We start from the raw sequence: 12,796 nt of genomic DNA, 5'->3' as shown, positions 1-12,796 counted from the left end.
CAAACAGTTTCCTTCTGCACAGTAGGGATTCTATGACTCCAATGGTTCAAGATGGCAGCTCAACACCACCTAATCAGGGCAATTTGAGATTGGAAATAAATGCTGCCAAGTCAGCAATGCCCACGCCCATGAATGAAAAAAAGAGCTCCATCTACATCTAAGTAAAGCTGGACAAATTCCTAATCAATGGGCAAACCCTAAATGATTAACTAATGTTGATAACGTTCTTCGAAAAACCCTGTACCCCCTAAACAAATCCTAAAGTTCATAAGAGCAAACAAAGTACGACAGATAAAGTGAATGGGCCATAAAGTGAAGCGGCGTAAAGTCACGGCCAGCTGGAATTTCCACTCTGGAAAACTTCATTGAAACCTTCACTGCTTGGGACCTGCAACCAAAGAATCTCCAAAAGGCAAGAGTGCAGTTCAACTCCAGCAAGCTCAGGGAGGTCATGTTCCCTCCTTTGCTGCAGTGACTGCCATGAAGTGGATGGGTTTAAAGAATCCAGTCAAACTGACAGGCCAGAGAGAAGGTTAAGTGTATGGGGTTTGGCTGGTCGAGAGGGTTACGTCAGGAGGGGGAAGGCGGCTGTCTTGGGGAGGGAAGGTCGGGTGGAATCAGGTTGGGTCAGGGAGGAATTGGGTGTCGTGATGGGAAGGGAAGGATTTGGTTGGGTTGAGGGCGGGTGGTCGTGTCGGGAGGGGAAGCGGTCGGGAGGGCAGAGATGGGCCTGCGGATTTGGGGAGAGGGAGTGGCGGCGGAAAGTGGGGAGGCCTGTGCAGTTGGGTGGTGTCCCATGCCGGGCTCGTTTTGGGTGTTTAAAATAGTTACGCTGAAGTTAGAAGTGACTTTATTTCTTCTAACTCGCACAGTGGCACAATGGTTAGCAGTGCTGCCTCATAGTGCCAGAAACCTGGGATCGATTCCCGGCTTGGGTCTCTGTCTGTGTGGAGTTTGCATGTTCCCCCCGTGTCTGCGTGGGTTTCCTCCAGGTGCTCCGGTTTCCTCCCACAGTCTGAAAGACGTGCTGGTTAGATGCATTGACCATGCTAAATTCTCCCTCAGTGAACACGAACAGGCACTGGAGTGTGGCAACCGGGGGATTTTCACAGTAACTTCATTGCAGTGTTAATGTAAGCGTACTTGTGACTAATAAATGAACTCAAACTTTTAACAAAGTAACTACTAGATTAACACCAGCAGAACCATCAGAAGTTCGTGATTTAAATCATTTTGTCAGACGGTTCCCGGCGTATTGTCCAGGGCAACTTAGTCCTTCAGGGCAATCCCCTTAGCTGGCAACTTCCAAGAGGGATTCCCCAGCGCATATTTGAGGGCGCTCACCCAAATCCAATGCTGGAGAGCCGGAAGTCACAGGCCAATATTTTGTATAATGTTGTTACTGAGACAACTATGTAAACTTAGGTTAATTCATCAGCCGCCATTTCACCTAATCTCCATTCATACGTCAGAACAGTATTAGCCTCTGATACCTTGTTCGTTATAACTGTTCAATGGCCATTTTTCCAGGGGTCCGAACAGTTCTTGCTTAGAAGGAACTGAGAAAAAAACCCCATTACCATTCGAATGTTAACTTTGGAATGCTTATTTGCAGCATTGTCAACCGAGGCCCATAATTAAGCAGCTTAATACTCCAGAATACAAACTCCCACTGTCACATTAATATAAACCCACTAAATCCCTCTTTACTTTAAAAATGAGTCAGGTTCCATTTATGAGTTATGATGCTTTTAATAAGTTTCTTTTGATGTAAATTAAACTTAGCGAAGCCTACACATTACTTTATTCCTTCAGAAGGTATAAATCAAACCAGCTAAATTAAATTGCAATGGATATTAATATTTATATTTGTTTAATTATTAAAATATAGTTGAGACAAGTATGCTTCAGCGTGTTACACAGCTGTTATTAGATCCAAGATATGAAATTTGGAGTCCAATGCTTCAGAAGGATACTTCACAGTTAAGGGAACCGGAATGTTAAGCTGACCGCGAATCACAAAAGTTAGTATGCGGGTACAAGTAATTGGGAAGGCAACTGGAATGTTGGCTTTTATTATATAGGGAGGGGTGTATATAAATAGGGAAAAGTTTAACAACACCAGGTTAAAGTCCAACAGGTTTATTTGGTAGCAAAAGCCACACAAGCTTTCGAGGCTCTGAGCCCCTTCTTCAGGTGAGTGGGAATTCTGTTCACAAACAGAACTTATAAGACACAGACTCAATTTACATGAATAATGGTTGGAATGCGAATACTTACAACTAATCCAGTCATTGATGAAGACGAACATCTCGCCAAGGCCATCCCCACACCCCCACTTCTTGCCTTCAAACAACCGCACAACCTCAAACAGACCATTGTCCGCAGCAAACTACCCAGCCTTCAGGAGAACAGTGACCAAGACACCACACAACCCTGCCACAGCAACCTCTGCAAGACGTGCCGGATCATCGACACAGATGCCATCATCTCACGTGAGAACACCATCCACCAGGTACACGGTACATACTCTTGCAACTCGGCCAACGTTGTCTACCTGATACGCTGCAAGAAAGGATGTCCCGAGGCATGGTACATTGGGGAAACTATGCAGACGCTGCGACAACGGATGAATGAACACCGCTCGACAATCACCAGGCAAGACTGTTCTCTTCCTGTTGGGGAGCACTTCAGCGGTCACGGGCATTCGGCCTCTGATATTCGGGTAAGCGTTCTCCAAGGCGGCCTTCGCGACACACGACAGCGCAGAGTCGCGGAGCAGAAACTGATAGCCAGGTTCCGCACACACAAGGACGGCCTCAACCGGGATATTGGGTTTATGTCACACTATTTCACATAAATATTTCTGCTTTTTTCCTCCTGAGTCTTTATCATGCGATCCTAGAATCAGAATTTATGTCACACTATTTGTAACTCCCACAGTTGCGTGGACCTGCAGAGTTTCACTGGCTGTCTTGTCTGGAGACAATACACATCTTTTTAGCCTGTCTTGATGCTCTCCCCACTCCCATTGTTTTGTTTCTTAAAGACTGGATTAGTTGTAAGTATTCGCATTCCAACCATTATTCATGTAAATTGAGTCTGTGTCTTATAAGTTCTGTTTGTGAACAGAATTCCCACTCACCTGAAGAAGGGGCTCAGAGCCTCGAAAGCTTGTGTGGCTTTTGCTACCAAATAAACCTGTTGGACTTTAACCTGGTGTTGTTAAACTTCTTACTGTGTTTACCCCAGTCCAACGCCGGCATCTCCACATTATAAATAGGGAACCAGAAGAGAAAATGCTGGAAAATCTCAGCAGGTCTGGCAGCATCTGGAAGGAGAGAAAAGAGCCAACGTTTCGAGTCCAGATGAGCTTTGACAAAGGGTCGTCTGGACTCGAAACGTCAGCTCTTTTCTCTCCTTACAGATGCCGCCAGACCTGCTGAGATTTTCCAGTGTTTTCTCTTTTGGTTTCAGATTCCAGCATCCGCAGTAATTTGTTTTTATATAAATAGGGAAGTTTTGCTACAATTGTACAAGGTATTGGTGAGCCCAAATCTAACCTAGACATCTTGGGAAACTAAGGGGCAATTTACTATGGCCAATCCATCTAACTCGCACATCGTTGGAGTGTGGGAAGAAACCGGAGGAAGCCCTCGCGGACTCGGGGAGAACGTGCAAGCTCCAAGCCTTTGTCGAGTCACCCAAGGCCGGAACTGAACCCGGGTCCCTGGCGCTGTGAGGCGGCAGTGTTAACCATAGTGCCCTCCTAAGGGCCATCCTTGACATGATAGCATTTGCAAGACAGACAAAAATCACTGGGTCATTACATTCCAGTGGGTTGCAATCGTTAATCTGGCACCATGTAGAATCATAGAATCCCTACAGTGCAGGAGGAGGCCATTCGGCCCATTGAGTCTGCACCGACCACAATCCCACCCAGGCCATATTCCCGTAACCCCTTATATTTACCCTGCTAATCCCCTGACATGAGGGTCAATTTAGCATGTCCAATCAAACTAACCTGCACATCTTTGGACTGTTGGAGGAAACCGGAGCACCTGGAGGAAACCCACGCAGATACGGGGAGAACGTGCAAACTCCACACAGACAGTGACCTGAGGCCAGAATTGAACCCGGGTCCCTGGCACTGTGAGGCAGCAGTGCTAACCACTGTGCCACCATGCTGTCCCTATTTTGTATGAACTGAATAAGCATTTGCTAACTTAAGCAGTGCCAAGGCTCAGAATGGCAGCAATATTTAAAAACACAACAGGGTCAGCTTACCAGTTGATGTTTTTAAGGTTTGTGGCTACATTGATTCCAAATTTGAGAACAGCGTTGAAAGAGCAGCAGAACAATGTGCAACGGGGACGGCCCTGGTTATCACGAGTGAAGCTGAGCTGCTGCAAACTGCAGACTTCAAGGTACACCTGGGGGACTCTGGATTAGAGTCTACATCGTACCTCTTGTAGATAAACAGCTGCTGTTCATGATCACAGAGACTGAGACGGAGGACGCCACAGCTGTCTGAAACGTCCTTCGCATGAAAGGAACACGTTTTAATTAAATAAACCCCAACCCTGCTGAGAAACAACTGAGAAATTTTTAACCTACTCTCCTTGACACTGCATATGTTCATGCATGACCCAGCCCAATGTCAGCAACCCAGCATTTTTGGCTCCACAATGGGAATTTACTGATAACCGTAACCTATGCTGACAGGCCAAGTTGAAGAGGTGTGGGAGGAGGAGCAGATGGGTGCAGAGCACAGACATCAGCATAAACCATCTGGACTGAATGGTCTGTTTCCATACTATACACTCTAGAATTTGAGAGCATGGGAGCAAAACAATGGAGGCGCACAGTAATCAACCAGAGTCATTGAATCGTAAAATAGAATCCCTACGGTGCAGAAGGGGGCCATTTGGCCCAATGAGTCTGCATCTACTCTTATCCAAGCTCTATCCCCGCAACCACACATATTTTACTCCGCTAATCTCCCACTGACCTATATATATCTTGGGACACTAAAGGGCAATTTAGTGTGGCCAATCCACCTAACCTGCACATCTTTGGACTGTGGGAGGAAATTGGAGCACCCGGAGGAAACCCAGGCAGACACGGGGAGAAAGTGCAAACTCCACCCAGATAGTCACCCAAGGCTGGAATTGAACCCGGGTCCCTGGTGCTGTGAGGCAGCAGTGCTAACCACTGCGCCGCCATTGTACTTCCAGTGATGGCCAACTAAGGTTCCAGCTTCGAGGGTGGCATGGTGGCACACTGGTTAGCACTGCTGCCTCACGGCGCCAGGGACCCGGGGTCAATTTCAGCCTCGGGTCACTGTCTGTGTGGAGTTTGCACATTCTCCCCGTGTCTGCGTGGGTTTCCTCCGGCTGCTCCGGTTTCCTCCCACAGTCCAAAGATGTGCGGTTTAGGTTGATTGGCCGTGCTAAATTGACCCTAGTGTCACAGGGATTAGCAGGATAAATGCGTGGGGTTACGGGAATGGGGCCTGGGTGGGATTGTGGTCGGTGCAGACTCGATGGGCCAAATGGCCTCCTTCTGCATTGTAGAGATTCTATGAAACTTAGAGCCCACCTGACAATGGGATAATCTCCGGTGTACTTAACTCTGAAAAGAACCCCCCCCCCCCCCCCCCCCCCTCCCAACCCCTTTCCTAAAGATTCACCCACTTCTCATTAAAAATATGGACCAAGAGGCAGGAAATTCCTGCAATGTTCTTCAGTACTTTACAGCTGGTACAAGAAGAAATTGATTCTTACCAGACTCCCCAGCCAGGGATTCCCACTGCTTGAATAATGCTGATCACCAGCTGTGCCATGAACGTGAAGAAAAATGCCATAAAATTGAACGAGCTATCTGACCTAAAAAGACAAACATAGGACAGGAGACATTTTCAGTCAACAAGAGAGGTTGGATAGGCTTGGGTGGTTTTCATTGGAGCAGAGAAGACTGAGGGGCTGCCTGATCGAGATGCACAAGATTATGAGGAGCACGGAAAGGGTGGATGGGGAGCAACTGTTCCCCTTGGGTCAGTTACAAGGGGACACAAGTTAAAAGTGAGGGGTGGGAGGGATTTGAGTAAAAACGTTTTTACTCATAGGGTGGTGACGGTCTGGAATGCGCTGCCTGGGAGGGTGGTGGAGGCGGGATGCCTCACATCCTTTAAAAAAGTACCTGGATGAGTACTTGGCACGCCATAACATTCAAGGCTGCGGGCCAAGTGCTGGCAAGTGGGATTGGGTGGGCAGGTCAGGGTATTTCATGCGTCGGTGCAGACTCGATGGGCCGAAGGGCCTCTTCTGCACTGTAGTAGGCTGTGATTCTGTGAACCATTTACCAGCGCTGGCAGCTACTGTGATTAAATGCCCTGCTCATGCCTAGCTATAACGCTCTAGCCTCCAATGATATGAAATATCTGGATCAAAAAAAATTAATTTAGTGTTTGTCTGAAATACTAACTCAAAAGAAAAAAAGTGGAAAACATAATCCAAAATACGGGGCAGTCATCAAGAAGGGTCAGAAAGCTGAACAAGAACACGGTTAATTGCAAAGGAGAGCCGCATGTCAAAAAGATTATTAAATCTCGGCCGCCTTGCTCAACTAAATCTGACTGTTCCTTAATCTTACAACATAATTGGTTAAATGACTGAAATGAAAGAGGCTAATGAAACCTTGACGCGCATGGTGAATTAATGTCGATTTTGCCAGCCTGTACATAAAAGATTGTACATTCAATTCCGCACATCACAGAACCGGACACAGTCTCACACATCCCAGCTTTGTGTGCATTGTTCAGATGGCACTCGATAAATAAAACACTCGTTTCCTTTCAGGCTTTACCTGGGAAGAAGTGAAAGTTAAGTTTATATATATAAAAAAAAACAAAAAGTCAATTCACCCACAAACTGACCTCTTCCTTCAGAACCGAAATCAGTAGGTGTAAAATTAACACATTGTTAAAAATCAAAGCAGCCCACCGGCAAGTCCGATGGAGCAGATGGAGAATTTTGTGTAGCTTGACTTTGAAGAGAGAGGAGGGTGGAGGAAAGAACGAGAGAAGGGGAAAAAAAAAGATTGGCAAGGGCCAGCAGGAGGATTACGCTGTGGAACTATCACAGCTGGGAGAGGAAGTGCGGCAGCATTAGTGGAAAAAAAAACAAGCAGAGACCACAGCTCGAGATTATTGCCTGGGCAGTCACCGTCCTCCTCACTAAGCAAGCTCAAATTGGTTTGGGACTTCCATGCCTCTGTCATAACCATTCCGTTTGTTTGCCGCACGGAAGGGGCCTGCATTCAGATGGCGTCCTGGCACGAGAACGAGCGCGCCATCATCAACAATTCTGGCATCGCTCGAGCACACAATTTCAGGCGGGGAAATAATCCCACTGCACGACCCGAGATAGGGAAACGTGATTTAATTAATATGGAATTGCGTCCGCAGCCAAATAAAAATGGAAATGGAAAGCACACAGCAATAGAATTAGACATGAATCTGCAGCCCCACTGACATGGAGATTTCAATAACCAGCACAGAAAATTACAGTGAAAAGTAATTTAGCCGGCACTGTAGTAATTTTCTACTCGCTTTATTCACCTTCTAAAAGTAGCTTTCCAATTGCCATTAGAAATCCTCTGAAATCTTTTGCTTCCTCCCAAATTGAAATTCTGCTGCTTGAACTTTTATGGAAATCTGCACTGTTCAGCAGAGCTCGATGTTCGGCATATGCATTTATCAGTGGATTGGGGCATTGCCATCATCGCAATATTCAGACTGTTCCTTGGGTGCTTACCTCCGTGACGTCAATGTTTGTATCCCCAGAAACCTGATCAACAGCCCCAAGGTATCCTCTCCTTAATGCCATTCAAAGACCAGAATTCTGCAGCACAAAGTACAGTCCACCACTTCAGTGCCAGCCTGCTGGAAGAGCTATTCCCAGTCACCTTCTCCTGCTCTCTCTCCCTCTTTTCCCTTGGTTGCCCCTCCGCTCCGCTCTACTTATCCAGGTTGGGAGCTGCACATGTCTGCAGCCCGCCCCAGGCCTGGTGAGAAGCGTGCAATGCAGCGGCATCTGGGAAAACGAAGCCCCGTCCCATTTTTATGGCACTAGCAGCCGTAAAGGAGTAGGTTTCGTGGCATCGCGGTGGCACAATGGTTAGCACGGCTGCCTCACGGCGCCAGGGACCGGGGTTCACTTCCGGCCTTGGGTGACTGTCGGTGTGGACTTTGCACTTTCTCCCCATGTCTGCATGGGTTTCCTCCGGGTGCTCCCATTTCCTCCCACACTTCAAAGATGTGCAGGTTAGGTGGACTGGCCATGCCGAATTGCCCTTAGTGGCAGGGGGATTAGCAAGGTAAATATTTGGGGTTAGGGCCCCCGAGTGAGTTTGTCGTTGGTGTAGGCTTGATGGGCCAAATGGCCTCCTTCTGCACTGTAGGGATTCTATGATTACAGGTCAAAACCACTGCGACAGGAATAAGACGAGGGATTAGTGTGGTCAGGTATTCGAGGGTGTGGGAAATCAGGAGGATAGTCAGGGAGAAGGTAGTCAGTGGTGGCAACAGTATTCCACGGGATTGGGAGATAGCCAGGAAGTTCAAAGAGTAGTTGGGGGGGGGGGGGGGGGTTTGCAGGATGGTAGTGAGGGGGTTGGTGCCATAGTTATCCAGGAGTTGGAATCCTTCCCAGGTAAACATTCTGCTGAGAGGGAGCTGGAACCATTAGAAGTCTCCAATTTAAACTGGAATTTCAGATAGTTCCAGGTGCAGGGCAAGTGCCCAATGCAAGTTCAAACTTCCTGGGCCATTCTTGTGCAGGCCCTTGTGTGGGGGTTGCCTGCGCATCTTCTGGGGCACCTCCAGGGTATGCCCCCACTCCCTCTCCTCACACCCCCCAGGGGAAACGGAAGATCTGGATGACTGTTTCACTTTCCTGAACCTCCTCAGAGTGTCAATCAGTGTTGGATTATCGTTCCATGTCCAGCTTCCCAGATCCACCCCCCCCCGCCGCCTCCCCAAGCATGTCTCTCCCGACATTCCGACCCAGCACGGGCGAGATCCCCCAGGGCCCAACGTCATAGCACATCCCCAGGGCCCAACGTCGATGTACAGCAGAGTCCAAGTGAAGGAGCCACGCTTCCCATTCATAAAATGGCGCTAGCTGCTATAAACCAGGTAGAAACATAGAAGATAGGAAAAGGAAGCCATTTGGCCCTTCGAGCCTGCTCTGCCATTCATCACGATCATGGCTAATTGTCCAACTCAACAGCCTAATCCGGCTTTCTCTGCATAACCTTTGATCCCGTTCGCCCCAAGTGTCATATCTAGCTGCCTCTTGAATACATTCTACTTCCTGTGGTAATGAATTCCACAGCCTCACCACTCTTTGGGTGAAGAAATGTCTCCTCATCTCCATCCTAAATGGTCTACCAGACTGTGACCCCTACTTCTGGACTCCCCCGCTATTGGGAACATCCTCGCTGCATCTACCCTGTCTAGTCCTGTTAGAATTTTATAAGTCTCTATGAGATCCTCCCCTCACTCGCCTAAAGGTCCAGTGAATTAAAAAAGGCCCTTGACAGGTCAGGGAGAAAGTAAGTGGATAGGATTGGGGGGGGGGGGGGGTGGAATGGGGTTCGGAGCTCTGGCAGAAAGGTAAAATCGGAGGTCGCGCAAACCTTAGCTGGGAATTGTTATGCAAACCATCCCCTCCAAAGGGAATTCCGTAGCACATCTTTGCAGTACCCCCCAAATCTGAAGTTGAAGTTAAGGCCCATGAATTTGGATGTCACCATTTCTGATAATAGTCATAGCATCATAGAGCAATACAGCACAGAAACAGGCTCTTCGGCCCAACCAGTCCATGCCATGGTATGTCCTTACCACTGCTTTGGAATAATTACATTTTCCAAACTTTTTTTTCCCTTTGTCTTCTCTCCTTTAGTGGAAACCCATAAGCCAGCCCAAAACAAATCTTTTCCTCAATTTACCTCATCAGACACCCCTCATCTAGGAAGTGGAGAGACCGCTTTTGGCGAAAATGTTTTCAATTTCTCATCCATGTGAATGGGGCTGAGGGAAAATGAGTGATAGCTCAGAGTACTTACTTGAAGGCCTTGTAGATTGGTCTAAACCAGCAAACATAAGAGCAGGGCGTGAACAGAATCAGCCAGAGAAAGGCCAGTCCAAAGTTGACAGCTCCACCTCCTCCAATCAACCAAGCTAGACAGCCAATCAGATTCACTGCAAGTGTGATGCTGTTCACTGCAACAAAGTATCAATAGCACACAACAGCCAATGATCATTCATCACATTGCAGGCAACACTAACATGGAGGTCAGCACTTCCACAGGTAAAGCAAGGAGCAAATGAGCAAAGTTATGATCAAAACCTAACCTTCCTCAATCAAGTCAATGTACCCGAGAACTTGTTTGGAAACATAGAAACTAGAAGCAGGACTGGGCCATCTGGCCCTTTGAACCTGCTCCGCCATTCATTATGATGATGGCTGATCATCAAATTCAATATCCTGATCCCCCTTCCCCCCCCATATCCCTTGGTCCCAGATGTTACATCTAATTTCTTCTTGTGGGAGTGAATTCCACACATTCACCAATTTCTGGGTGAAGAAATTTCTCCGCACCTCAGTTCCAAAAGGTTTACCCCTTATCCTCAAACTATGACCCCTAGTTCTGGACTCCCCCACCATCGGGAACATTCTTTCCGAATCTACCCTGTCTAACCCTTTTAGAATTTTAAGTTTCTACGAGATCTCCTCCGACTCTTCTAAACTCCAGTGAATATATTCCTAACTAACCTTAATAAAAGTGATGCTGGATAGGACTTCTTCAGACATCAGGGCAGGCAACAATGGCAATAACTACCTTGTAGGATCTATAATCTCTAAAATATACACCACCTCCCACCACACATCTCGACCATAACTTCATTGGTTATGGAGAAATCATATTTTGAGAATGCATACGAAAATTCCATCATAACCACTGCAAATGTTTGGTATTTAGTTAGACATTACATAAAGCCCGAGTACCTCCAATACAGCTACTGAAGCCAAATTAAAACTAGCGAATCGCTCATTCTGTTCTCCCCACCCCTCCACAAAACCATACACCGCAGACGTGGGTTTGTAGTGCATGACGATGTCCATCGTTTGAAGAATGGCGACCGTAATTCCTGAGGAAATTAAGAGCCAGGAACACCAGTCGAACAGTGAATGACAACTATTTTCGTGGGATGTGGCTAAATTCAGACAGTAACATTTAGCAGACCTGCTCGACATTGATACTCTTTCAATAAAAGAAATTAAACAAAAGATCAAAAATGAAAAGGGGGGAGGGGGGTGGGGTGGTGACAGCCCCAGGTGGGACACTAGGAAAGTTAACTAGTTGTAGAGAGGCAGTGGTGCAGTGTATTGTCGCTAGACTATTAATCCAGAGATCCAGGGTAATGCTCTGGGGTCCCGGGTTCGAATCCCACCACAGCAGATGGTGGAATTTGAATTCAATTTAAAAAAAATCAGGAATTAAGAATCTACTGATGACCATGAAACCATTGTCGATTGTCACTATATCTGGTTCACTAATATCCTTTAAGGAAGGAAATCTGCCGTCGTTACCTGGTCTGGCCTACATGTGACTCCAGAGCCACAGCAATGTGGTTTGACTCTTAAATACCCTCAGGGATGGGCAATAAATGCTGGCCCAGCCGACAACACCCACATCCCATGAACGAATTTAAAAAAAAATCAAACTAAAATATGATTTTTGGGGGTGACGATGCCTTGGAAGGTTTTAAGTGCACCAAAAGATATTATGTGCTCCCTCTGTATATGCAATCAATTACAATATAAATTAATGCTGTCCAGGAAGCATGTGGATGCAATGACACTTAAACTTGTCCTGAGCTGATTCATTGCAAGTAACAGTGACTGTAGTAATCTATCTCTGCTTGCAATTCAGCTACTGTACCAGAAGCTTGCATGTAGAAAAGTGTCCAGCTTCCCAAATCCTCCCTCCCCCAAGCATGTCTCTCCCAACATTCCGACTCAGCACAGGTGAGATCCATGTGGCGTAGCACACCCCCGGGGCCCTGATGCTTGGGGCGGTACGGTGGCACAGTGGTTAGCACTGCTGCCTCACAGTGCCAGAGACTCAGGTTCGATTCCCAGCTTGGGTCACTGTCTGTGCGGAGTCTGCACGTTCTCCCCGTGTCTGCGTGGGTTTCCTCCGGGTGCTCCGGTTTCCTCCCACAGTCCGAAAGATGTGCTGGTTAGGTGCATTGACCGTGCTAAATTCTCCCTCAGTGTACCCAAACAGGCGCCGGAGTGTGGCGACCAGGGGATTTTCACAGTAACTTCATTGCAGTGTTAGTGTAAGCATACTTAACACTATGAATAAACTTTAGGTTAGATCATTCCACAACTTCCTACTGCAATGCAAAATGCATGTCCCATACAACCCTGAGCCTCCCCCTTCCTGGTGTTGAGTTGAGGGTGAGGCAGGGTGTCAGAAAATACCTAGCAAGCAATAACGACTGAGTAGCAGGATGGCACAGTGGTTAGCACTGCTGCCTCACAGCACCAGGGACCCGGGTTCAATTCTGGCCTTGGGTGACTGCCTGTGTGGAGCTTGCACGTTCTCCCCGTGTCTGCGTGGGTTTCCTCCAGGTGCTCCAGTTTCCTCCCACAGACCTAAAGATGTGTAGGTTAGGTGGATTGGCCATACTAAATTGCCCCTCAGTGTCCCAGTATTT

The 12,796-nt window shown here is 47.3% G+C and overlaps 1 protein-coding gene across 1 annotated transcript in view; it reads right to left on the bottom strand.

Moving 5' to 3' along the window:
* Nucleotides 1–12,796, bottom strand: part of LOC144480540 (secretory carrier-associated membrane protein 5) — an 81,893-nt gene that overhangs the window by 24,747 nt on the left and 44,350 nt on the right. Inside the window, exons 5-6 of the mRNA XM_078200113.1 lie at nucleotides 10,132–10,288; nucleotides 5,787–5,888 (exon numbers count right to left, since the gene is read on the bottom strand). Of these exons, the coding sequence (XP_078056239.1) occupies nucleotides 5,787–5,888; nucleotides 10,132–10,288 (259 nt within the window). The remainder of the gene's footprint in view (nucleotides 1–5,786; nucleotides 5,889–10,131; nucleotides 10,289–12,796) is intronic.

Source organism: Mustelus asterias, chromosome 29 (genome assembly GCF_964213995.1).
Source record: "Mustelus asterias chromosome 29, sMusAst1.hap1.1, whole genome shotgun sequence".
Lineage (NCBI taxonomy): Eukaryota > Metazoa > Chordata > Chondrichthyes > Carcharhiniformes > Triakidae > Mustelus > Mustelus asterias.
Note: the sequence above shows the minus strand (reverse complement) of the source record. Positions and strands in the feature narration are given on the sequence as shown.